General features: G+C 44.8%; 1 protein-coding gene across 4 annotated transcripts in view; it reads left to right on the forward strand.

Annotated features, from left to right (window-relative positions):
• The window catches only part of RBM20 (RNA binding motif protein 20), a 504,792-nt gene that overhangs the window by 351,497 nt on the left and 126,369 nt on the right, over window positions 1–26,926 (forward strand). For all 4 annotated transcript variants that reach the window (XM_078643764.1, XM_078643763.1, XM_078643766.1 and 1 more), the window contains exon 2: window positions 11,848–13,036. In XM_078643764.1, coding sequence (XP_078499890.1) covers window positions 11,848–13,036 — 1,189 coding nt within the window. The remainder of the gene's footprint in view (window positions 1–11,847; window positions 13,037–26,926) is intronic.

Consider the following 26,926-nt stretch of genomic DNA (forward strand, 5'->3'; position numbering starts at 1 on the left):
CATTTGGCATTTCCAATGCTTATTTATCGTAACGTGTAAAGTTTTTGTTGTGACAACTAGGTGGTACTGAAAGGCAGAAAACTGGTGTTTTAAATGTGGACCAGTTTACAAAGCTGCGTTTGTAGAAGGAAGAATGATAAATAGACTCACGGCATAACCAAACTCTCCTGTGAATGGATGAAACACAGAAATGGAGGAATGCAACTAATGGAAGCATGACAACTGAGACTGAGACAAACACCATCCAATCTTGAGAAAGGATTGGCTCTGTGGAGTATGGTATACCATGTTATCTCCCGACGACAGCTGGATCTGGCTGTAGTGCGACCACAATAAAAAGTAAGATCAGGTTTAGAATCTATTTCTTTTTGCTTAACAGTCAATAACTTAATGAATAGATTACATTTTACTGAACTATTTTTAGTACATACATTGCTTTTATTGCCCGACATAATGGTGTTCTACCTGAATACTGTGTTTTACATTTTTTCCTTCAAAAATATTGTAGCCAGAAAATTAACTACCACAACATTGTGAAGGTAAGTACATATAGTTAATATACTATGCTTCACTTCACTTTAATGTACCTTGAAGATATATATAATGTCGTGACATGTTGATGTGCCATTAACAATAGTAAATCTACACTTTACATTTGTATTGCTAGCTTGTGAATGCCATTTTTAGGTGGTGACATGCTTTTTATTTTTTACAACACCTTATACATACACTTAACTGGGTACAGTGGAGGTCGACATTGTGGATTCACTATTTTAGTAGGACAATATTTTTGGATTCTGACATACAACTATTGTAACTCTTATAAAGTTGTACAAGGTTTTGCATACGTAATTAAATCAAAAGAAAATAGATACACTAAATATTTGATTTCACCACAAATGCTGTTCGGTTACAACAACATCAGATCTTAGGCGATCAAGCTGTGGTTTTCAACAGCAGGCGTAATTTGGAAGCACGTAGCACTTCCTGTTTATGTGTCTGCTGTTGTCTGTGTGGCTAATGGATCCAATTTAGACTTCTCATCGCTCTCATATCAGACATCTTTCTGCTAATCCACCGCACAGATCCTTCACCACGACAGACATCCGAACAACTACAAAGCTCACGTGGAAGGCATTCACAAAGCTCACAGCCGTGGACCTGGGCCAGAAGAGTTAAATACAACCGTCCACACTTAAAAAAGCACAACAGAGGTCTGTTGCATTCGATGTTCACAGAAATGCAACTCTGGAACCAGACGCTGTCATAACATTAATATTAGCAGTGTGATGGAGTCTCCGGTCCGAGGGAGTCATTCTGCTGTTCAGGGAGTTTGGAGTGAAAGCTGGACGGTCACAGGAGCAAAATATTTTAACCATGTGGAAGTCAGCACACAATTAGGTCGGTGCAGATTTAAGCTATTCTTTACAGTTTCCAAAAATGTGAACAGTTTAAAAATAACGTGTGGAGTTTAAAGTGTTTTAGGAACCACAAATTATCACTCTCCAAGCATGGTGAATAAATTGTACATTTCTAATTTGCAAAAAAAAAATATATGGAAATGTTTTAAACGAAAATGTTTGTGCTAAGATATACAAACATTGTTTGCGTTCAGAAATATGTAGTTTGCTAAGTGCAGAAGTAGTACATTTAGGAGTCTGATCTGCTCCCCTCTGTCACAACGCTGAGATGGGCAATTTGCACATTAGCTGGTTTGTGAGTGGGTATGCAGTTTGTGGGGCGACCTATGTGTTAATAGTCGTATTGCAAATTATACATTTGCAGGTGGCAGAAAAAACAACCGGCCTAATGAATATTAAGTAGGCAGGTTGCAATTTGTAATCACCTAGAGATTGGCCGCAAATGTAGGCATAGTGGCTTGCAGGGGACAACAGACCTCCATCCCTGCATTTGTATTCCAAAATGCGAAGTTTCTTGTTGCAGCCTGTGTACTTTAAAGGAACAGGCGCTGGTTAATAAAAAATGATTTACATTTGTTGCCCTCCACGGCTCGTCTCCGTTGCCCACAAACCCACCTGACACTGTTCTTAAAGCGTATCGTATTAGATACCTATCCTCTGAAGTGTTAGTATATGGTTGATGGTTTGTGAGCGCAGTCATGGTTGTTGCAAACCAATCGCGTAGCTAGGCCTTGTGCCGCTAATGACGGCCTCTGCCGTTTTCCATGTGTACTGCACAAGGCAGCACACATGGAAAAAGCAAAAACGAGGAGAAATAATGCATTTCTCCTCATTTCGCCAAATTAAGACCAGGATTTCCCTGGTCTTAATTTTGGCGCTGCCTCCTATGTACGCCACCCTTGTACATAGGGGGCAGCGTCAAATACAACGCAGTGGAACGCCCACCACAAAACCCACTCAGGGGCGGCTGGTGACATTTTAAAGTGGTGGGGGGCGCAAACTGATTTGCATACTGCACCGTAGTGAACCCCCCCACGAGAAAATTTTGAAAAAAGAGAAGAAAAATCGTGCATTTTCAAGCAAATTTGAGAAAGCAGGATGCTTAATAAAGCAATTGTGAAAGTGCAGTTATGACATTAATAGATGACATAACATAGGTAGCTGCTTATTCAGTATATTCAGTATAACCAAAGAGCTTCATACATTCCGTCCTATTACGCTCAGGTGCTGAATTCAGACTATAAGACTTTCATGAAAATCTCAGCTCTAAGACCTTGCTGACTGGGATACGGCTCTTAGGTACTGTCACATTATTGATGCCACTTTACCTCCTGACGGGGCTGCATGAAATTTGCCACGCCAAACCAAAATGGGATGCAGATTCATTGAACCGCACAAAGCATTAGGAAAACAAAACTTGCCTTTTCTTTGAAACAATGGAAATCATAACTACACAGATGCTATTGCTTACTGTGTGTGGTCATTAACAGGCGTTTTTGCCCTGTAGGTTAGGGCAATAAGGCTATTAGCAGTGGTGAATTCAGCTCACCAGTGTTTGAGGGGATAAATAGCCCAACTCCAGTGTCACAGAAGGCCCAGTTTCGGCCCTTTTTCATCATAGGATGGTCTCTCAGTCACTGTCTGCCAGACACTACCATTCCTTCACTAAAGGGGAATGTAAGATCAAATGACCAGTAGAAAAAAAATGAACTGACATTTCAGTTTGTTTGATTTTTTTCAAAGGTTGTTTGGGCGTCCGTTTGGCTTTAGTGAAGGTTTATGATGAAAGGGAGCCAGAGCTAGGCTGCTGCTGAGGAGCTGTTTGTTCCTTTGCATTGTCAAAATCGATAAGGAACTGACAGCCACAGAATACTCATTCAGCAAACGTATAGAAAACTATAGCCCGCAAAGGACACATTCTAATCGACTGGCCAGCTCTCAATATCCGATCCATGGTGTTAATCATGGTTACACCACTGAATTATGGCCAGATAGGTTTCCTTATGTGTAATGAAATTAAATCTAAATTACACGCCGTTCACAAGAAGTCTATTTCACTGTGCCAGCAACTACTGCAGCAATCCTGCAACCCCAAGTGTAACAGGCTCCATTTTGTACTGCAAATTCACCTTTACAAACAAATGTATCCATGAGTCACAACTTTTCAAAAGACTGGAAGTAGGAGAAGACTGGATCTTGCCCATGGGTGCGTTGCAAGTTGGAATGGTATACTAAAATACATCTATTGAAATGATACCATAGGTACTGTAGCATTTCCAGATGTAGAAGGCACATTTTTTAAAATTTAATAATGAAAAATACTGATCCCTCGAGCCCAAAGATTGCAAGAGTATGAACCCCACTTTATGGTTTCTAAAATTTGACTTGCATAAGATCAATACCGAAAAAGGAGCGTTTTGGCCCGTGTATAAAGTGATAAATATAATAATGTGGCAACTGTCCTGTATAGAAAGCCCCTTGCATCCACATGGCGAGAGACCCCCCTTTCCTTCACCCTGGAGATGGGAAGGCAAGTTTAAAATGCAGCGTGCCCAATCTTAAAGTAATTAACCAGTGTCCAATTGACACGCATACACACAAACACATCCATTCGCAACACTCTCCAGTCTCCACCAAACATTCATGCATACACGCACGCTCGCACCAAACACTTTAAAATAAAAGAAAAACACACTCTTACCTTGCTGCCGGTCCCGGTCCGCGCCACCTCTGGGCTCTGCTCCCCTCACGTCACAGGCTCACAGCGCCCCTGGCGCCAGGATTGGCCGAGAGGGGCTGAGCCTGTGACTCACAGCCCCTCTCGGCCAATCTTGGCACCAGGGGCACAGGTACCTTCTCGCCCGCAGCACGCCCATTAGGGCTCCTAATGGGCATGCGCAAGGAAGCAAAAACACAAATGCGCATGAGTGGGCACGGGTAAAAATTCACCCTCCGTCCCCACTCATGCGCACTTGTGTTGCTGGCTGCCTGGTGCCTGTACAATCATGTCAATCAATCAACATGCCCCAGACCGCCCACCCCTTCAGACTCTGAAGGGGCAGGGCGGTCTGACGTCATGTTGATTCATTGACATGACTGTCAGTCTTAACTAAAAAAACGCCGAGGGAGCTGCGGGCGGCAGGGGGGGCTACGCCACCACGCCCCAATGGAGGAACCGCGCCTGCACCCACTGCACGCCCCTTTCACGCTAAACATAGCCTAAAAGGGTACCTTATGTACAAGGCAGCAACAGGGCCGGACTGGCTACCGGGCAGTTGTGTTTGCTGCCGAGTTAGGGGCTAATTTCTCTGTGGTGGGGGCTTATTTCGTTGATGGGGACCTGCGTGCGATTTGAAATAAAAAAAGCAAAACGAATTTCGTTTTGTGCACGTAGGTCCCCATCAACTAAATTAGCCCCCAGCACGGCAGCACACACAACTGCCCGGTATCCAGTCCGGCCCTGGGCAGCATTAAGCCACGTCAAGTGGCGTAATGCTGCCTTGTACATAAGGCAAGGCCCCTTAATCTCCTCATGCCCAAGGACAGTGCCTGGATACCCTCATGGGTGATAAGCAGCGCAATATAAATCTACAAACTTAACTTCACTTCTAATTGCCAGTTGTTATAAATCACGAAACCCCATTTGCGAGTTGAAAAGGCTATTACGATTTGCAGAAGGGGTTATATACATTTCCAACACTCTTTTGCAGGTTGTGAATTAGAAAGATTGGAACTGCAAAATTGTTTGTATACCGGATAGTTAGTTACTTATATTGTAACTTTGCTGTGGCATGCTATTTCTGATAATCTTTATGTTCAGAAGCAAGTACAGACTAGATGGGGGGGAAGAGCACATTCTTTGCCATGGACCACGTGAACGTTTCTGTTTATGTAGACCTAAAACCTTAATCCCTTGAATTCCCAATAAATATTGTCCTTAACATGCTAGTGTGGTATCGACATTTTTGGCAGCTTTTTCTGTGTCACTAAACCAAGGAAACAAGTATATTCAAGCCCCACCAAAAGTCCTGTGTGTTGAGTAGTGCTTATGGAAATGCTGGGGTGAAGTGTGAGGAACAGTAAAAACTTATGTTTTAAAAACTATATGGAGCCAAATGGTAATTTGGTATTGCCTCATAGTACCTAGAGTATGCATGATGCTTCACATTCATGACCTAATTTAGACATGGGTGCCTATCTCCACATGTTGGTGCTTTTCAATTGAACATCAGTTTATTCACTGTGGGAACGAGTTGTGCCACTGTGCTCCAAGGTTTCCAGGGAGGTGTAGGCTGTGAGGTGGTGTGGACCAGGCCAAATTAACACTGGGGAGCTGGTCTGGTATGGGGAGGTGCTGTGGCTTCCTGGAAGGGCCAATGTTCTGTCATCCCTTGTGCCTGTGGGGTTTGTCCCAGAGGTGAGTGGGCAGGGATGGAATTGGGCAGTAGTGTCAGTGGTAAGAGTGGGCAGCTGTATCATTGGTTTGGATGTTACTGAGATTTCCTGTGGGCACAGCAGCTCACTTCTGCCTGCTGCCCTGCCCCAGGTCCCCTTTATATCCTTTTCGGTGTCCATGTCTTTGATCTAAGCCCTGCACTCCCTGGTGCTACACAGGCCACACAAAGGTTGCCAGGGTTTAGGAAGACCTTAGAGGTCACCCCCACAACATTGAGTTAGTGTGAGTGAGTGGAAAGGGACTGTAAACGCAGATGAAGTCTGGGCAGAGAGTTGGTATCAGTGGAGTAAGTGAGGAGGACCCGTTGAGAGGAACAGAGAGAAGGTGTAGAGGTTACGCGTGGTAGATAGATCAGTGGCAGAAGTGCCAATGGGAGGTGTGAATGTATTGGTTATTCGAGAGCATGAGTGGGTTCCTGATGGCACTGTTAGATCTGGTAAAGTTATTTCTCCTAAATTTACTCATTTTTGGGGATGATTCATGTGTGCCTTTCCCTGTATGATCAATTCACTCGCTTTAAACACTGACTGTGCTGTGATTATAAAGCTTTAAGATAGTACTTTAAGATGATTGATGCTTTCTATAGCAGGTTAGCGCATCATGCTTACATTCATCATGCTCCATTATCCTATTGAAACGCGTCACAGACATTTTCTCTATTGATAAATTGATGGAGCATTATCAGGTTTTTTTAAACAATTACAATGATTTGATTCATTTGTTTTAAGTAAGAACTAACTAAAGTTATCCCCTTTCCTTGTAAAATGTTATTGACGTAATGTTATAATCTGTAAATGTGTTTGGGAGGAGTGTCCTGCCATTCGATCACTCAGAGCAGATGTCTCTTATCGTTCTGTGCGTCAGAACACATAAGAGTCATATCCTATAAATATAAATATTCCTCCTATTACCTGTTCTATGTCAGTGCTACAGTGAGATGTAATCTCTTAGGATAACCAACTAGCATGTATTTTATTTTTAGGAAGAATTGTTAAATAAAACTGGTGGAACCCTTTCTCTCTAAGATGTAAACAGTTAGATTTTGTCGTTAGAGTCCTTGGGTTCGAGTGGTGTTTCCAGACCTTTTCATGTGGTATCTGCCCGGTCACTATATCTCTCAATGCAGGCGTTAAATAAGATGTGACGTGTCTGGACTTAGCACCCGGCTCTGCAGTCATATGGTTTACTTTAAGAAAGAAAGGTCACCCTTCATATAGAATCCACCCCCCACCCGCTCATGTGGCAGTAATGTGCAGAGCTCAGAGGCCCACACACAACCCACAGACCTCTATAGGTTAACATATTCTAGGATAGTTTAAATAGTTTTACAGAAACATTAACAACATTGACACATTGGTCCTCCATATAGGAACGTCTATCATGTACATGTTACTGCTGCCTTTTTGAAACAATGTCACCCATAATCTTTTCTTTTTCATTTTGCTTTTACACATAGAGATGATGCCTGGTTTTTCAAAAAGTAAGTCTGCGTGTTTATAAAAAAAACTCAAAGAAAATATTTAACAGTGATGGAAATACAGCTTGAAATATATGAATCTACCTAGCTAGCCATGACCAACACATATGAGCAGACTACAGGGGCGAAGCACGGGACCCTGCACCCCATGCAGCACGGGGAAGGGAACCCTTCAGGGGCTCCCAAACCCTTCAAAGGGACCTCATTCTGCCCAGGGTCAATGAATATCTATAAGATATGGGAGACACAGGGACCCCCTTCACACTGTGCAAGGTCGCCCCATCATTTTACTCTATGCCACTGGCAGAGTGCTTGGAGAATACAGGCATGGTGAGTAAAGAGCTATGAGTCAAGGAAACTAGTATGAACCGGGGTTACTGCATGAGGTGAGGTCACCAATAAGGCAGAATTACCAGAATGGCTAAAACAACCTGCTTGAAGCAGTGTGGTAAGAATATAGTACAGTGACCAGCACAAACCAGAATGACCAGTAGGAGTCGGTAGACCAGTTTCATGCAGGGTAACCAGTAAGAAGCAGGGTGGCCATTCAAAGGCCAACCTACCCACTAGGGATGCCAGTATGAAACAAGGTGGTCTTTATGGGCACAGCCGTGACAAAGCGGACGTGAAAATTTCTCTGGCATTGCCTGACTTATATAACCTCAGGGTCATAACGTCACTGACCTCTGTGGAAACATGATCCCCAAGTCTATTTTCAAACATTCTCCCTACATGTAAGCATGTCCTTGAGCTACTTAAAAGTGTCAATCACTTGAAATAATTCTTCTCAAGTGGCAACTTCTCTTCACCACTTCACGTATCAACAACAACAAGCAGACCCACTAGTTTGATGGAATAACGAGCTTGGAAGACCCCTGTAGAGTGGTTGGAACTCTTTACTGTACCAAAAAGGTCCTGCATGTTACAGGCAGTTTTAAAAATGACAGCATTAGTACAGTGACATGTGGTCTAAACAACTATCCAAATCATGAGAATGTTGATTAATTTCATATCTGCTCATGTCTGAGGAAAAGTTGCCATGGAAGTAAGAAAGCAAACGTGTATTGTTTCCTTTGTTGTCTTACCTGACCATAGCCCATTTTCTAACTTTACTTCCGCCCAAGGAAACTATCCCTAACTCTGCACTTATTCCTCACTCCCCTGTGCACAACTAGATTATTCAGACAAACTTCCTTACTTCTTCAGCTCAAGGTCCAAATCATCAGGTTCTCCATGTCTTCCCTGTATGCCCAAACCTACCCCTCTCTTACTCTTCACCCTTACCCTCTACACCTTTCCGGACGCCTCTCAGAAATAAATCATGCCCTTTTTCCTCACCATCAACCGAAGCAGCTTAACTACTTCAAACCTTACATAATCATAACTTTATTTCAAAAACGTATTATTAAAGGCTCCTTTTAATTTGTGTCTTTAACCTGCTCACTATGGGCCGTTCATTCAAAACTATTTTTCAGTTGCAAAGGCACACATTTGTAAAATCGGAGCCTTTGGGACCACAAAATAGCTTTTGGGTATGTTCAGAACCTAAATGTAATTCCGTAACTTGTTACGGAATCGCGAAACAGGTTTGCTGCTACATACAGAATTGCAAATTAGAGATCACAAATTACTGATAGGTTGCCAATATCTTAAGAAGGTGGTAACCCACTTGCAAGTGTGAAGGGGTCCCCTTCCTCTTTGCCAATGTTGTAAAAAACATTTTTTAGGAGTAGGCAGTGGTCCCTGGGACCACAGCCTATTCGTAAATAAGGTTTTAGAAACTTTTTTTGTCATTTTTTAAACGCATCCCAGTTTCTTTTAAGGCACCTAGGCTGCGTTAAAAAAAGATTGCCTTATTTAAAATACGGCACAGACATGGTGGTCTGCTGCCCCAGCAGGCCACCACTCCTGTGAAGGCAGTGATTCATAATGGGTTGCAATTTACGACCTTGTCCATATTAATGAGGTAGGTCAAATTTCGACCCCTTACAAATCAGAATTTTGCTAACCAACATGTTTGAACATATGTTGGTGTGCACAAAACAATTAGGCCAGATGTACACCGCTTTTCAGCGTGCGCAAATGGGTCTTAGACCGGTTTGCGCATGCTAAAAAGTATGGGTCCATGTTTCTTTTAAGGAAAACGGGCTGCATTAAAAAAAAAAAAGCTGCTTTATTTAAAAGCAGTCCCAGACATGGTGGTCTGCTGAGCCCAGCAGGCCACCATCCTTGGGAGGGCCAGCCATTCCCAATGGGCTCACAAATTACGAGAGGCTCATTAATATTCATGAGCCTCACAATTTGCGACCCCATTGGAAATTGCAAACAGTGTTAAATACACTGTTGTACATGCCAAATAGCGCCTCGCAAATTGCGAGTAGCAAATGCAACGCAATTTGCAAGGCGCTATTTGGCAGTTTGTACATCTGGCCCTTAATTTGGGAAAAGTCGGTGCGCAAATTGCGACCACTTTTATGAATGCTTTGTACAAACATAAGGCCCTTGGTCCCAGTGCAATGACTTTTCCAAATGGATCATCTTCAAACTCTCGGACATCTACAGAACAAAACGGTAGGTGCTATATACTTGCTCATCACTGGATGGTTTTCTCATAATGTGTAACTCTAAACATCAGGGGCCCACCCTCACTCACTCACTCCCACACATCATGCTAAGCCAGCAGCCTTTCCATCTCCCTGCAAGTGAGCGCACCAACAAGACCATAAGTTATTGTGCCTTTACCACATGAACCTTGGAAGCAGAACCGTATCCTTTAGCTTCTTCTATGATGACCACTTTGGAGAAAATGCTCAGAATACAACATATTACAAAAATCATTATAGACAAGAACAGGTTAATGTTGAATAAATGGCGGCCTGGGATACCGGCATTTGTGCATACACGACGGTTTTGTATGTTACCTTTCCAGGCATTTCCTGTGAAATTCAGATTTTCTATTCGTATTGCCTCTACTAGAGACACAAAGATACACTCTACTACCCTCTCCCAGCCTAGCTCCCCAACCTGCAATCCATATACACAGACCGCATTGTGCAGCTAGAGCCTCAAACTGAGGCATCGCTTTCCCTCTGTTCACCCTGTCCCTTTTTGAATGCTGAGCATCCTCCTGATACTTTTTTCAGAGCCTTGTGGCTTAGTCTGAGGGTCTGTGAAAAAAGAAACAGAAGTTCCCAGTGATTCGCCAATATCTCAGACAGTGGTAGGTTGTTGGTTTTCCAGAGGCATTGAGACAATATGATGCGCTTTGTGGAGTTAGAGAAGGTCTAGCTGCAGGCCAAGTGATTTCATAATGAAAATCTATGTACCATTCCTTTTTAAGTGCGAATACAGCCATTTCCGTACATGATGAGTGTTTGAGATTCTAGGATGGCCGGGGCAGAAACACACATGTAGACCTATTATGGAATGGAGAGATATCAGGACTTGATGTTCTTCTGGGGTTGTATTGCATAGAGTGGTCCAAAGCAGAAGCAAGTGTTCATGCCTGTTTTTGTGACCCTACAACATTTTGATATTACAGAAAGAGCCAGCAGATGTTTGCATGACCTCTATAGAATAGATGATGTTGATGCTCTGTCAGCTCCTGTGCAGTGTCAAGGAAGCATTCCCCCAAATGCCTGAGTCCACAGACCTATCCACGCAAGAGGATGCCCTGTACCTGTGATGATGCATTACAGATGTGGGCACAAGGACAAACAAGCCATTGGGAGGCCCACTGAGTGTGCCCCGCCCAGGAAGTGGCGCACAGTCGGTGCATCCTGTAGGAACTTGAGATGTGTTCCATGGGGCGGCCCAGACATCTTTCCACAACCTGGTGCAGTTACACACTGCAGTCGCTGCTTGAGCATATGTAGCCCTGTGCTGTGCTAAAGGGTAAAAATGCACAACTCGTGGCTACAACTAGTCACAACGTTATTGTGCAAAAAAAACAGTTTTTGTGTGACACTAAGTGTTGCTGCCTGGCGAGCAACGTCTTTCATTAAATTTGAACTTGGGGCCTTCCTCCTGTACACATTCCTTCACCGAGACCATTGCACCATTTTTGCATCAGTGCAAAATTCATGTAATAGGACCTCAAAAGGGGGGCAGCTGGCTGCGCATTTCAAGGCATCTCCATCTGTTCCCAAGAGCAGCCGGGCGAGGGAATGCGTGGGAGGAATGAGACTGCCCTAACGTTTCCCTTAAACAATCACATATTGCTGAAAAACATGGTGCAGATTAAAGTGTGACATTGAAGACGTTGTAAAATGGCTGGTAGGTACTCTCGGGCGAGGTTTGTCTTGCTTTGTGAATCTAAAAATCTATATTAAACAGCTGTCTTAATGCAAAATATCCTGAAGTGAGTGATGCAAGTGGGGTCGTGTATGTGAGGGCTTAAATTGCTGTAGATGAATTTGAGGCTTTTGCTTGAAGTGTTTAGCATCCAGGTGTTCAGCATTGTGTTAATTAACCACGCTTCTGTTTCATTGCAGCGCTGCCAAGTTTCTGGAGGCCAACCCGTTCGCTGTCAGCACCCATTTAGGTGGAGGGGCGTCGAACCCGCTGCTCCCATCCCCGGCCAGCGTGCAGCTCGCTCAGTTACAAGCACAGCTTACGCTGCACAGGCTAAAATTGGCTCAGAACGCAGTCAATAGCAACACAGCAGCTGCCACCGTCCTGAATCAAGTTCTCTCCAAAGTGGCCATGTCTCAGCCTCTCTTTAATCCCTTGCGGAACGCGGCCATGATCAGCCCGCCACATGGGCACAGCGGAGCGCACCAGCTTGGACCCGGGCTGCCCAACCCTCGGTTCGCGTCAGGCGGAATACCCTTCCCTCCTCCGAGTGCCGGGATGGCTCCAATAGCCGCAGCAAGCATGGGGCAGGTTGGAAGCATGGCGAACAGCCAGACCTCTGTCGGAGTACACTCTTTTGGGAATGCCATGCCTCCTGCGCCCAACCAGCAGGCGGTAGTGATGGGTTTGCATAAGCCTGGACCCATGCCTCCTGTGGGGGGTTTCTATGACTACAAGCCCAACCTACCTGGCGCACCAGTGTATATAGTGGAAACAGACCACCAGTGCGACTTCATGAATAACATTTCCCACTCAGGCTCTGTCGCAGGAACAACTGCGGAAGGCCATTATGTGATGTCTGGACAACATAAAGCTGACGGCCATCCTGGGTTTCAAAAGGACTTCTATCTGTCCAATTCCCATGGGCAGAATGCAGCCGTGGTGCATTCTTCAGGCTTCAACAGTGAATCAGGCATGAATGCGCATCAGCACGGGAGCCAGAAGCAACACCCGGCTTCATCGTTACATGGTACCGCAGCCACCAACCAATGGGACAATGCACTCAACTTCTCGGGCCAAAACAAGCCGGATCACAGTTCTGTCATGTGGCCACCAACAAGCCAGCCATATGAAGTAAGGAATGATTTGTACAACCCCGAAGAGCCAACATCAGACACCAAATACAGCCCATCGCCTTTCAATCAGTTCAACAACAAGCAGGGCTTCAGCAATTCCCAAGGGATGCAAAAGCAGGATCAAAACCAGCCAGGATCCATGGCGCAGCGCAGGCATCTACAGCCTCATGAGTTAAACGACTTCCACGGGATACCGCCCCTGCACCTCCCTCATGTCTGCACCATCTGCGATAAGAAGGTCTTCAATCTAAAGGTAAGTGATGGATTCATTTAAAGTCATAAGGCATGTATATCTTAGTCTAATTATACCAAAGAAAGCAGATTGGAGCACTTTGCATAGATAGCCGCAGAATGTTAGAGCTACTGTGGAGTTTATGTTGCATTTAACGAAAATAAATGGTGGTGTACGACTTCGATTTTATCTGAGGCAATCAGTTCAAATAACAACAACCACTTTGGTGCAATATTTAGACTATCTACCCAAAAATACTCAACTAGCAGCTATTTTTTTTAATTCTCGAGCTAATCATCTTTTCAGTCTGTTACAAACCCACCATACTGATTCACTCTCAACGAAAATGTTAAAATGAATGTATTGAGAACTGAGGAGGAACAGTGTGCGCCATTACATAAGAGAGCGACAAACCTACGAAAGAAATGTCTCCTGTTAGGGATGGGCCTCTGAAAAGATTGTATTTAAGATGACGTTAGCCCAGTGAGTGTCTAGGAGGGTGCAGGCTGACCTGCTATTAAGGATAAGGTTTTTCACAGGAACGGTGTCATAATGGAATGCATTTGGTCAATGTATCTGTTATGATTGTAAAGCGGTCCCTCTCGTCATAATGTATGCCGATCACTTTGCAACAAAAAAAAAGCAACTTGGCATTTCACCGAGAACATTTTTATTGTTGCAGAAACGTCTCGTCCATGGGGTGTTGTCCATAGGACAGCGCGGTGAGTGGAATCTAGTTGCAAACAGATGACATAATCCCTGTTGTGACTGGGGGTGGGAGGGGGAGGGTGTGCAACATGCAAACAGGACAGTAGGAGGCAATACTGCTGCTTTTTCGCGCTCTGTTTCCACTTTGTTTATTTACATTACACAATGCACACATTTGCAGTTTCGAGCACAGGGAGATGTGCCCTGAGTCAGGGCATTTCATACCTTGGAATTGAAAGGGACTCGGCGTCCTGAGCCCGATGATGTACTAGGTACGCGGCTCTGGGCGCAGCTGTCTGCAGCCTGAGGATGAACGCAGCCCCGGGGCCTGCTGAGGCAGGGTTGGAGGGCAGCCATAGACATGAAGAGATCTAGGCTCAGAAAGTACTTGTTCTTGCCCTATAATGGCCTTGCACTGTGCCTGGCGTTACATTTTCTTTTTTCGTGTTTGTTGTGTGCCTCTTTTTTGCTTCAGGGGGAGTGTAACTGTACTTAGCCACTGTTGTGGGTGGTGTTTAAGCACAAAAAGCAGAGTAAGGGGGTGTCAAGATTCCGTGGTGGATTGGTAGACTAGCCCCTCTGTGGGCAGCCTAACCTTCTGGGTACTGGACATCCTGAGAAAATGTGGCCCCGGGAATACTGCAGCAGGTGCAGTGGCTTAGTATCAGGGCTGTGAGGGCCTGCTGCAGAACGATAATGTTTGTATTTTACCACCAAAGCGAGAGCTACCGAGGCCCCTTTCCCTGCTTGCACTGGAGCCCATGGCACCTCGGCTAGGCCACTGTTAGCCCATTAGCAGTGGAAAATGAACATCTTACCAGACTTAACTCATCAGTCTGGGATTGTTTCCCAAGAAAAGGCAGCACTAAGAAACATATAGATTGAAATTGTTTTTGCCTTTTATATCTTCGAAGTTCTCTAGTCCATTTTGAACCAAAGGCTTACTTCTGTGACTGACTTAGTCTCTATTCATGAATTTTGTAGAAGTGAACACTTTCATTGACGTCCTGCATAGACACCGGTGTTGTGGACAAATCTCAAACAGTGTCTTAACATCGGCAAGATGTGAGTTTGTGTTTCAGCGCATCACCTCTCAAAGTGCATGAAGATCTCACTTTGTGCTCTGTCAGCTATGAGATTGTGACTTCCCTTTTTACTGCTCGTAGCTGTGCACTTGTGATAAAAAGGCAAACCTACAAGTACACATATGAGGAAGAAAAAGGATGGCAGGACCTATTCTTTAGGACTACGTAGCGGAGTGTTCCTCAACTGCACAACGAATACGGGAACCACAACAAACCTTTTGGATTCTTGCCTCATGGCTGCATTTTGGGTTGAGACATTTGTAACAACAAAAGTGTTACATTTGGTGATAATAGTTCAGCGAGTTTTCAGCGTTGCTAGATCCCACTTCCCCAGGAGTTCCATCACATGCGATTTGTACTATGGAACAGAAGAGAAAGACTTTTCTCTTCAGCTAGGATGTTTGCGAGTTACCTGGGACCTCGAAGAACAGAAGTATGGAGAATCAAGCAAGAAGAGATGTTAAAAAAGATAGTGATAGGGATACCTGATTCGGTTCGGGTCTAGTTTGCGCTTTATAAAACTGCAAAAAAAAAAAAAGCACAGGGTTGCCATCATGTCCACCTATCTTGCAAGGCCTGCTCACAGTTGATGGTAATAAATTGTGACACATTAACACTCGAAGACTTTGTAGAATGGAATACAGTCAGTGAATCACAGCGAGTAACTGCACAACATTTGCTTCACTCCTGTAAAAACAGGGTTAAGAAAGCATGCTCTGCTAGATTATAATCCGGATCAATGCACCAGGAAATGCATAAATAACAGAGCATTCATTTATGGCCCTTTGTTGTTCCCGAAAACTTGAAACCACCTGGTTTCTCCTAGGAATTAGTACCTATGCTCGAACGCTAAGTAAGAATGTTCCCCCTTGGAACAAGCTCTGATTGACTTCTCTAATTGTATGTCTTACATTCTTTACTCTTTTTTACAATTCTCTTCAGGAAGCAGGGTGAGAGCATTTCACAGCGCTTTGCAAGTTTAGTTCATGAGCTTGCTTGAGTATGGCTGCATGTTTTTTTCTCTGTCCTAAGTCATTTACCTTATCTCCCGCATTATATTACCACCAGTTACTGCGCAGTATATTGGCTTTCTCAATGAACAAGTCATAACACTTTTATGGAGTTACAGTAATATATATAGCACAACTGTTCACCAAGCTAAATCTTACAACAAAAAATGTATATAAATCCCAATGTTTGTTTGTTATTATTTTTAGTAGGCTTTTAACATGTCTTACAGGTCTTAATTCTAGACATATACATTTCAAATCTTAAGTTAACTTGGAAGGACATTTATCTTCTTCATCTTATCTTACATAGTAAACACAGCTGTTATATCATAATTATGTATTCCTGATCCACATCTCAACCTACAGTGCTTATCAATTCCCAATTTGTCATACGTTCTACTTTCATTCTAAGTCTTTCAAGATTTAATAAATGGTGGTCTAGCACTAGGGGTATCTGTTAACAACCTCAGAATTTCTGTCCATTCTACAATATCTTCTGCCGCTTTCTCATTTCTCTGAGTGGCTGTAACTCACAATTTCTCCTCCAATGCCCACTCTAACATATCCTCTTTCCATAGTTTCTGTCTGGTACTTTTTTGTTTTTTCAAAATATTGCAATCTGATGTTTTGCCAGGATAGTTCCACGAGACACAAGTTTACTTTTCAGCTTGTCATGTTTGTTCATAGATCACACACATAACACTCATCTCTTAATTGTTTTTTTCTGGCAGTGACCCAGTTGCTCTACACAAACATTCCATCACTGCCTCACAACATTCCTCTACCCTAGGGCATTACCATGCCTTATGCAAAAATCCAGCTACTAGTTCTCACATGATGGTGATCTATCCTGATATATACCAACATATTTTTGGGGTCAGGTATGTGCTTTGTCAATAATAGAAATTAGTTAATTGAAACCTGCCATTTACCATTACCCAGCGACGGCCTTTTTTATCGATTCTACATCAGCTAATCTGTCCAGGCATACAAACGAAAACAGTGTAGTAAGATTATACTCCCTGTCTGTCTTGTCTTAAGGCTTCATATATGTTTGTATTCGACCCACAAAAGGTTTTAGTATTATTACCATTGTGTGAGTTATAGGTAGGGCTTCTGAAAAGGGATTCCATATTTCGTTTCCAATTCATGCCATTTTGAAGGTAAACATCACTTACAACGAAACTTTTACAACGCACTACCATTACAACGCGGTCATTACAACGCAAACTATTACTACGCATTGCGCTGGAGGGCGCTCTAGGATAGGGAATAAGTTTAATTTACTATCCAACACCTTCCCTAGTGTCCACGGGGACTGGAGTTGGAATAGTAAATTAAACTATTCACTATCCAGCACCCAAAAGCGCTATGCGTTGTAAAGGTATGCGATGTAAAAACCGCGTTGTAAAGGCAGGCGTTGTAACGCCATACATCCTAGTTTGACATGTTGTCAAAACGGTCCCGTCCTTGCTCTGTATATGTCCTGTGCCTCTGTGAAAGTGATTAATCTGTTATTAATATATGTCATCCACAGTTTCACATCCTCTCTGCTTCCATTCAGTAACCAACATAACCTTTGCCATGTTATTGATTCGACTGATTGCCAATAAAAGAATTTCTGGTGCAAATAGCGGGTGTCTTAACACTTTTCCCCCCACTTTTTCTCTGTTAATTACTTTTTGCTGAACTATATATGGGTATTCTTTTGTGGCATTATTTCCCATCGCAATATCTTCTTGCAGTGTGCCCTGAGGATATGTCTCCCCCACAAAGTATGTCTCCCAGTTTACCTGGTTATCAAACCAATCAGTTGCAGCTAGAGTGGCAGCATAATATAAGGATATGTCCCAGGGAACCTTGAGTGTATCGTGATTCACCCTGTTGCACCCTCCTCCCCAGACAGGGAATCCCATTAGGGAGCCTAGGGCCAGATGTACAACGCTTTTTTAGGTCTTGTGGCGTTTAACAGCGTGAAGCGCTGTGTCCGCCAGGAGACCTATTGTTAGCGAGTCTGCTTCCCAGGAGACAGGACCTGGCCACGCGCATTTCTTCTCCAAGGAGGCGATTTGAGCGGGCCACGTGCACGCGAACGCGCTCGCTGTGGCCAGTTGCTGTCTCCTGGGAAGCTCCAACACCACACACGCATGCGCATACATAGAGACACACACACACACACACAAGCGCCCATGCACGCATGCACCCACACATACAGAGAACCCGCCGTCGCATACACACACACGTGCACACACACACACACACAAGTGCACCGAGCGCCGGCCCCCTTACCGCCACTCCGGACTTCAGCCGCCACAGCGGGGCTCTCCCTCGGGCATGGGAGCCCCGCGTCACCAGCACTGCTTCTCTCCGTGGGCGCGGGCGCGGGCTTCCAAAGCCGGAAGTCGCGCCCCACGGAAGGTTTCGGTTTCGCTCAAGTCTGAATCGCTGGGGGCGTGTGGTGAGTACCCTTCATTTAGAACCTGCCCTTCGCCAGGGATATCGTTGCTCTTATCAAAGCTTGTTTTTATTCTAGTTCTAGCACCGCCAGGCCCATGTAGACTGCCTCGACAGGTGGCACACAAAAGCCTTTCTCATTCACACACTCATCAGCCAGGCTCCAGTGCAGACAGGGCTCTGTGAGCGTCTCGAAAGCAACGCACGTTTAGGAGTTGGAGATTCCTGTATAATTAAAGGCCTCCTCTCAGTGTTCCCAGGAGGCCCATATCTGTGCATATTTTATTAGAAAGCCTGGGCTGGAGCGGCGTGGGCTCCGTTTGCAACGAGCTCGGAAAGTTCTTGACTGTGCTAATTAATACTCTGGGGCACACTGCCTGGCATCTTCAAGGCTCTCGTAGAGCAGCCGCTTCCTAACACGAACATCCAGACTCCTGGGTCTCGTATCGGTGACTGACAACCCCAGGCCACGCACCCAGCTCCCACTGGCGGAAAGGAACTCATGCTCTCCTACAAAGTGGTAGTTTTACAAAGAGCGCAAGTCGTAGATGTGCTCCGGGGCGCTGGTCACCCACCACACGCTCGGAGCCATTCCTGATGAGGTAAGCCAGAAGCAGCAGAGACTGGAAGAGAAGAGTGGGGAGAGAGCATGAGAAGCAGTACACACCAGCAGGAGGTCTGTACAAACTGCATTAACAGTAGCGCAGAGAGGCGCTCATTGGCACATACCACCCCTACATAAAGCTGTTCCGTCCGGCACTCATTCTTTCAGGCTACGCTTTAAGTGAGATTGGCTACAGCCATAGGGGCCACTGGTCGCACTACGGCTTGGTTCAGGTACAGGAAAGCACAACCGAATGACAAACTATGCCCCCGCCACCCCGTCAATATAAGATTTTAATTTAAAAAAAACAAAAGAATAGACCGCCACTGCAATATTTCATTCTTCCTTAGAAATTTCTCCTTGCGGATCCTTTTGCGGAAAACCTTTTCCCCCCTACGCTTCCTTATTTTCTGCCAGCATGCTGCCTCCCATGAGAAATAATTCTAAAACAGAGTGGGCAGCTCTGCTCATAACACATTGGTCAATCGCACCGAGGGCAAGGCAGCTTGTTTTACAAGCATTTATTCAGACGGGAGTTTCCGTGTACATTGTGAGACATTATTGTTGCTGACATGTCAGCCGCTTTTATAGCGTTTGTTACTTTTACGGTCCCAATGCTTAATTTGAGATAAAACAGGTGCCGGGACTGTCTCTTTCTCTGTATCCTTCTGTGTCCTATTTCTTCTTCCTTGTTTTTAGTTTCATATAGCGCGTACATGAGCAGCAGTTCCATTACAGACGGGACACATGCATTTTGTTAGGCACGGGAGGGGGCGGGGGTATTAAGTGATTTGCCCAGAATCACAGGAGACTCGAGACCCAGTTCCCAAGCTCCGAGGTCAACCACTCTATCCGTTAGGCCACATGAAAGAGCTATGCATTATAAAACGTAAAATATGGAGAAATACCATAAACAATTAATGTTGGTCAGAGTAGAGATCAGGCGGCGGCGAGATATGAAGAGGCGGCTTTGGAATGCATTTTTCGCGCGACCTCTATGAGTCGGTTCCTTCCCCCACGGCTGCCTTCCCCCGGGATTGGCGTGAGATTGCGCCATCATCCGGCTGTCTCGAGCTGTTAGTGGGGGTGCCGTGGCATAACCAGCCCTTGAACAGTACGTCCTGCTCTGCAGCGCTCGGCACAACATGCGGGACTGGGACGTCCTCCTACAACCAGGACAACTTAGTTTAAAAAACAAAAACTCAGCCCCAGATGCAGCAGACGGTGCAGCGCTGTCGCAAGAGTCCCGCAGCTGCCCCAAGTGAGTGTTCTGGCTCTGCTCTATTGAATTAGGGTATGACCCCAGGCCTCCACAATGCCGTGCTGCTACACCCCCGAGACATCCCAGCGGGCACAATCACTGTGTTACCTCAGGGGTTCTGAGGCTTCTTTGCTTCACCGGGCTCTGCTGAGTGGATCTGGGGCACACTAGACCAGCTACTGGCCACCGTCTGACTGCTGTAGCTGCAGGCCACCCCACAGCATTGATGGTGCCCACTCCCCTCCTGCCGCATGGCCTACTGCGCACTGGGGGTTTGCGATTCGGTATTAGTAAGGGGTGTGTTTAGGGAGTCCCTTCCTAATTCCAAATCGGAGTGGTATGTGTGAATGTTTTGGGACCAAAATGCTGTCGCAAAATATTCACATTTTACCACCTACTTCAAGTAGGTGATAACCCATTCGAAAATTGGGAGGTTTCGGGACCCCTTCCCCTTTGAGAATGTTTGTTAAAAAATATTTTTAGGAGCATCCCGTTTACCTTTAAGGAAAACAGGCTGCATTAAAAAAAATTAAAAAAGATTGCTTTATTGAAAAAGCAATCACAGACATGGTCATCTGCTGACCCCAGTAGCCCACCATCCCTGTGATTTTTGCGATTCCCAATGGGTCGGAAACCAAGACCCACCTCATTAACATTCATGAGGTAGGTCTATTTGCGACCGGCTGAGAATTGCAAAATGTGTAAAACAGACATTTGTACATTGGTGTGTGCAATTACCAGATAGCGAATCACAAAAATTCGCCATTTGGTAATTACGATTACCTATGTACATCTGGCCCTTAGTTCCATAAATGTTTTCATTGGTATAGGCCGAGCATGGAACATTTAAAGACAGCAGTGTAGGAACATGATCTATGCTAGGAAAGTTTGTCCCATAGCTGACAGTGGTAGGGTATTTTAAAAACTGACCAAACTACATAAATTGGTATATTACTCATACTTTCTTTATGTTGCTTATGTACATCATGAGTGATCCGAAACCTAAATATTTGACACTATCAAATTCTTGTAGTATGCCCAGAGCCTGGAGTCTTTCAATACCTTTTCCTCTAAGAGTCCACAGTGTAAAACCAGAATTGCTTGCTTTGGATTGTTTATGTATAACGTTTGTCGTCTGTATACATGGACACAATGTTTCCCTTCGATCAAAATGAATCAGCCCAGCAATGCAGGCACCCTAGCACCATAGCAAATGTACCTGCATTGGCGCATGGCAGCCCATTGTGCCCCAGTGCAGGGGGAAGGACAGGAATGAGCCATATCTCATAGATACAGAGCAAACAAAAGGAGATGATGGACGGAGCACTGAATCTTTTTAGACACTCACCCCAGTCACAGATCTGGGTTGAATCCATCATCGTTCTTTAGCTCTATTCGCCACCCCAGTTTAGACACAGCTATATGCAAATCAGTCTTGACCCTGTGCCTCATGGGAACAGTCCAGTCCGAACTGCCAAGTCAGGTCTTTCCTGAACCGGAAACAAGCATCCAGGGACCGGTTTCGGGGTAACACCCCTCATCAGCCAGGCTAGCTAGAATCCAGTGGCAAAGTGAGCAAGAGACCCACGTCTGGGCATACCCTGCCAACTTAGGGCGAACAAAGCAAACACAAAGAGATGATGGATGGCGCACTGAAACTTTTCAGACACTCACCCCCAGTCACAGATCTGGGTGAAATCCATCATCCTTCTTTAGCTCACTTCGCCACCCTAGTTCAGACCCAGATATATGCAAATCAGTCTTGACCCTGAGCCTCATGGGAACAGTCCAGCCAGAACTGCCAAGCCAGGTCTTCCCTAAACCAAAAACAAGCATCCTGGGACCGGTTTCGGGTAACACCCCTCATCAGCCAGGCTAGCTTGAATTCAGTGGCAAAGTGAGCAAGGGACCAAGTGTTGGGCATACCCTGCCAACTTAGGGCGAACAAAGCAAACAAGAGGAGATGATGGACGGGGCAAAACCTCATAAATTAGTCCCTCTGTGTTTTCTCTAGCTTACCCATTGCTCAAAAACTATACAGTTACTGTTTCCTCATCTGTCTCCCCATGTGTTGTTGGTCTAAATTCTGTTTTCATTTATTTGTTTTCAGATGTGGTCACCACGTTCTTGCTTTCTTTTCTTCCTTTTTATCCTCCATGTACATTTCGCTCACTCTCCCACATTAGTTTGCCTTGTGTTCTTGTTTCTAGAGCCAGTCCACTACATTCAATCCAATTTCTAAAGCTTTGCATCTCATTCCCCACTCATAACATAGCTTTATCGCACAGAAGTCAAATCTGTCAAATAAAACATTTGTCCATTGGCTGAACCAACTCAAACACACATTTTTATATTGTACCACAACATACTTACTAATACCGTTTTTTTACGTATCAGTGTTTGCTGCTTTTGGGTCGAGGGCTAACAAAGTAAAATACATAAGAAAATATATTCTTTGACTTTTCTGTAATAAAACATACATGCTCAATTCAAATAGAAATTTCAATGCGGTAGGTGGGTGTACTTCAAGTTACAGCTTTGAATGCTGAGTTTCCACCCTTTTGAGGCTTATACAATGAGTAACATTGTGTTTGATCATTGTAATAACTGCAATGCGCTGCATTTAAGTAATCTTAAAACATTTATAGCTAGCCATATAATAACATGTGACTATTGACTAATTTTGTATTTTCTTTGTGCTTTATGAGAAGACAGCATTCCTTGATTTGAGCCGACCTTGTCCACGAACAGATTCAGTTCGGATGGATGGATTCAGTGTCCATCTGCTGTGAATATGGTTCGGCCATGGCTTTCTGCTTTCCGTCTCCATGCTTGTTATTCGAGTCAAGGTCCATGACATGAAATGAAACCCTCCCTGCCTGCCATGTGCGGCTGGGAAGTCAGATGCCTCGGCACCTGTGCTTCGGCATCACAGCGGGGGTGTTGATTCATTGTGACTTACATTTGCAATTAACAGAGCCGCAAAGCTGGCATCCCCATTACTGAGTGACCTTGTAATGAATTAGTAGTGACATTATCACATTTTAGAATGGAAGACTCGCCAAACACAATTAATGAATACACGAATGTATTGAAATGTGGGCTGGGCACGAGGAGGGTTCCATTTTGAAGTGCAATGCCGACCTGCTCTGCAGCAGAAATTAAACAAACAGTCAAGGCAGTGCTGACGGTGACCACAATTTAAAAGGCTGTTCACACAGCTTTATTTAATTGACATTTGATAATGTGGTATTCAGAAGTATCTTTCAAATTAAGCATCCCACCAAAATATTACCACGAGAATATCGTGAGATTCATTGTGCAGTAGACTACAATAGAAGTGTGCAAATTAACTAGGAGTTCCAGCAAAATCTATTAAGAAATAAGAAATGCTTGCCTAAACAAGGGCCTCCATAACGTATGTAATCAAATAAATTAACGTCACTGTTAATGAACTTCACTGCTCTCTGTGCATCAATATTTACCCCAAATTCACTAAATTATATTTTTGATACAAGGCATGAACACAACTATCTATGAGCTGGTGTCATTTTCAACTCAGATGTGCTACGAACAGTCCTTTGAGAAACAGAGTTAGCTTTTCCAAGTAGCAAAAGCCTTTAAAAATAAACTTTGGGCAAAACAATGCCTTAATAGCCCATTTTGCCAAATATATTCCAAAAGGTTATGTACATATAAAGCTTGACTCTTAGGGGCCCATTATGATGTCGGGCGGATTGCCCTCACCAGGCTGGCGGTAGCCACCGCCAGCCTGGAGGGGGCAATCCGCCCGACATCCACACTTGTTTCCCCCCCTGCCATATTAGTATGGCGGGGGGGACCTCGGCGGACGGAAAGACCGTCTGCCGCTTTTCCGCCCCGGTCGCCTTGCGGCAGGGGTGGAAAAGGAATAATATGGTGGCGGTGTCTATCAGACACCGGCAGCCACATTATGATGGGCATTTTACAATGCCGCCACGGAAAGGCATGCGGTCTTCACTTTGGGGGCCCCCTGCGGGCCCCCAAAGTGAAGGAGGGGTGGGGGGTGCACACGGGGGGTACCTGTGGTACCCCCCTGCATTTGCATATACAATGCGGTAGGCACCGCGCGGTGCCTGCCGCATTGTGTATGCAAATGCATACATGCATTTATGGCATTGTGGCGGGCGGTCCCGAGTCCCGATAGGGCCGTCATCCTAATGACCCCCTTAGTCTGGCACTTAGGGCCATATTTACTAACATTTCACGCAACGCAGCACATTAAGGGAAGTTGCTGTGCTGAGTTGACTGAAAGAGATGCAATAGAACTGCACCATATTTACTAAAATATGGTCACTTCTGCTCTCTCTTTCATCATGATGAAAGGATGCCTGCATTAGGGTCAGGATTGTTTTTGTTCTGGAAGGGATATCTCTCTGCAAAAAAACTATCCTGCAGGACACATGCAAAGAGGAAGTAACAACGAGAACGAAAGAAAGAAAAACATTCTCCTTGTTTTACCAGACTGGGGGGTAGGTGCACCATTTTGAAGCAAATCCACGTTAATAAATCTTTGTAAATATGAGTTTGTGTCAGAAAACATGGATGGATGAAAGGGAATGCCACACCAACCATGTTATGCCTACCTGATGCAAGTGATGCAAGGTACTGCAAGGCAGCGCAGTGGGCTGCCTTGCACTACAGTTTTGTTTTTACAAAGTCACGCAAATCATGCTTTGGATGACTTTATAAATCCCGAAATGGATTTTTCATGGGGCTTGCCCAAAAAATGGGATGTAACCCTAAAGCATAATCTTATTAAAGCTGGGCCTTAGTCTTGGAGGTAATTGAGTCTGTAATGAAGAATCTATGGTCATCTGAACTGCATTTACATTTGGCAACATCCCCTTAACAACTAACTAAGGCCATTGTGTTTCTCGTCATTAAATATGATGTGAAATGTATATCTTTTTTGGCTGATACACAGATATTTCTCTCTGGAAAAATTTTAATAGAATCATGAGACATGCTACAAAGTCAACTGTTAGGGGGGCTCCATAAATGAAAACTCACAGCTGTGTAATATCAAGATAAGAGATATTTCCCACTTCCTCCCTACTCCACCAGCTAATGAATACTGATGGCTGCTTTCCAATTTTACCTGCCTTTTTTGACATCCACATTGTTTCCAGTTCAACTTTGTGAAGTCTAGCGGTAAGTTTGTAATGTCTCTCATATAGTACATCTGTGTCATAGCACAAGCATATATGTTCAAATCCACAAACATTGTGAGATTCTGTATTTATTTATTTATTTATTTATTTATTTATTTAAAACATTTATATAGCGCAGCTATCACCTTACAGGTATCCTGGCGCTGAGATAACTCCTAAGATAGATGTACTGGGAGACAGCAATAGAATAGCCAGAAGTTAACATTTAGGAAACAGCCAAGTTTTGACCCGTTTCCTGAAAGGGAGAAGTTCCCTTATTTGGCGGATGTCCAAAGGCAAGCTATTCCAAAGTTTGGCCGCTGCAACTTTGAAAGATCTCCCTCCGGTCATGACCTTTTTGAATCTCGGTACTTTGACAAGACAGGCCGTTGTAGATCGGAGGGCTCTGATTGGAATATACCAGTCAAACATAGATTGCTGGGAGCCGGGCCCGACTCCATGCAGGGCTTTAAAAACAAGACAGAGAGATTTGAAGGCCACTCGCTGTTTCATAGGGAGCCAGTGAAGCTCGGCCATTGCCGCGGTGGCCGAAGATCTCCTAGGCCAGCCAAGGGCCAGTTTGGCAGCGGCAGTTTGAACTCTTTGGAGTCTGTCTAACAACACGGACGGGGCCTCGAGCAGCAGCGCATTACAATAGTCAAGGCGACTGAGAATGGTACACCTGACTATTAAGGCCCGGGCCTGTGAGGGAAGAAGTGGCAAGATCTTACGAAGAGAGCGAATGAGGGCCGAGCAGGTGGACACTGTTTTCGCAGCCTGGGCATCCATACTGAGTTTTTTATCCATCATAACACCCAGATTGCGAACAGTGGTGACCGGCTGAGGTTTTTCCGGCGTTTCAGGGGGCCAAAACTCCGCCGGGAACGGGCGGGGAATCCGACTTCCGGCACAGAACAGAACCTCGGTTTTGGAGGCGTTGAACTGTAGGGAATTATTGTGTAGCCAACCAGCCGTGTCTCGCAGACAGTCATGAAACGATTCCAAAGGGATCGATTCCTCACCCTCCCAAGAGAGGATGAGCTGAGTGTCGTCGGCGTAGTTAATTGCTTTTAGCCTGTGGGATTTTATTAACGTAATCAGTGGTTTAAGGTAAACGTTAAATAAAATCGGGCTGATGGAAGAGCCTTGAGGCACCCCGTGGAGTACCGGGGAGAAGGCTGATTGAAACGGGGGGAGGGACACAGCCTGCTTCCTATCCCGCAGGAAGGAGTAAAACCAGTGCAGGGCAATGCCGCCCACCCCGGCTTCCCTTAGTCTCTCCAATAGAATCACGTGATTGACCGTATCGAATGCGGCAGACAGGTCCAGCAGGATCAAGGCTACGGCCTGGCCCCTGTCTGCACGCATACGAAGGTCCTCCATGGCAGTGAGTAAAGCTGTTTCGGTGCCATGGGCTGGACGAAAGCAGAATTGTATTTCGTCCAGGAAATGATTCTGCTCCAGATGTTTGGAGAGACAAGAGCTCACCCAGCGCTCGGCAATTTTTGCCGGGAATGGTAGCAAGGAGATGGGCCGATAATTCTGTTGACACTCCGGATTCAAGGAGGGTTTCTTCAACAGTGGCCTAATAAGAGCC

This window comes from Lissotriton helveticus, chromosome 5_1, assembly GCF_964261635.1.
Source record: "Lissotriton helveticus chromosome 5_1, aLisHel1.1, whole genome shotgun sequence".
NCBI classification, from domain to species: domain Eukaryota; kingdom Metazoa; phylum Chordata; class Amphibia; order Caudata; family Salamandridae; genus Lissotriton; species Lissotriton helveticus.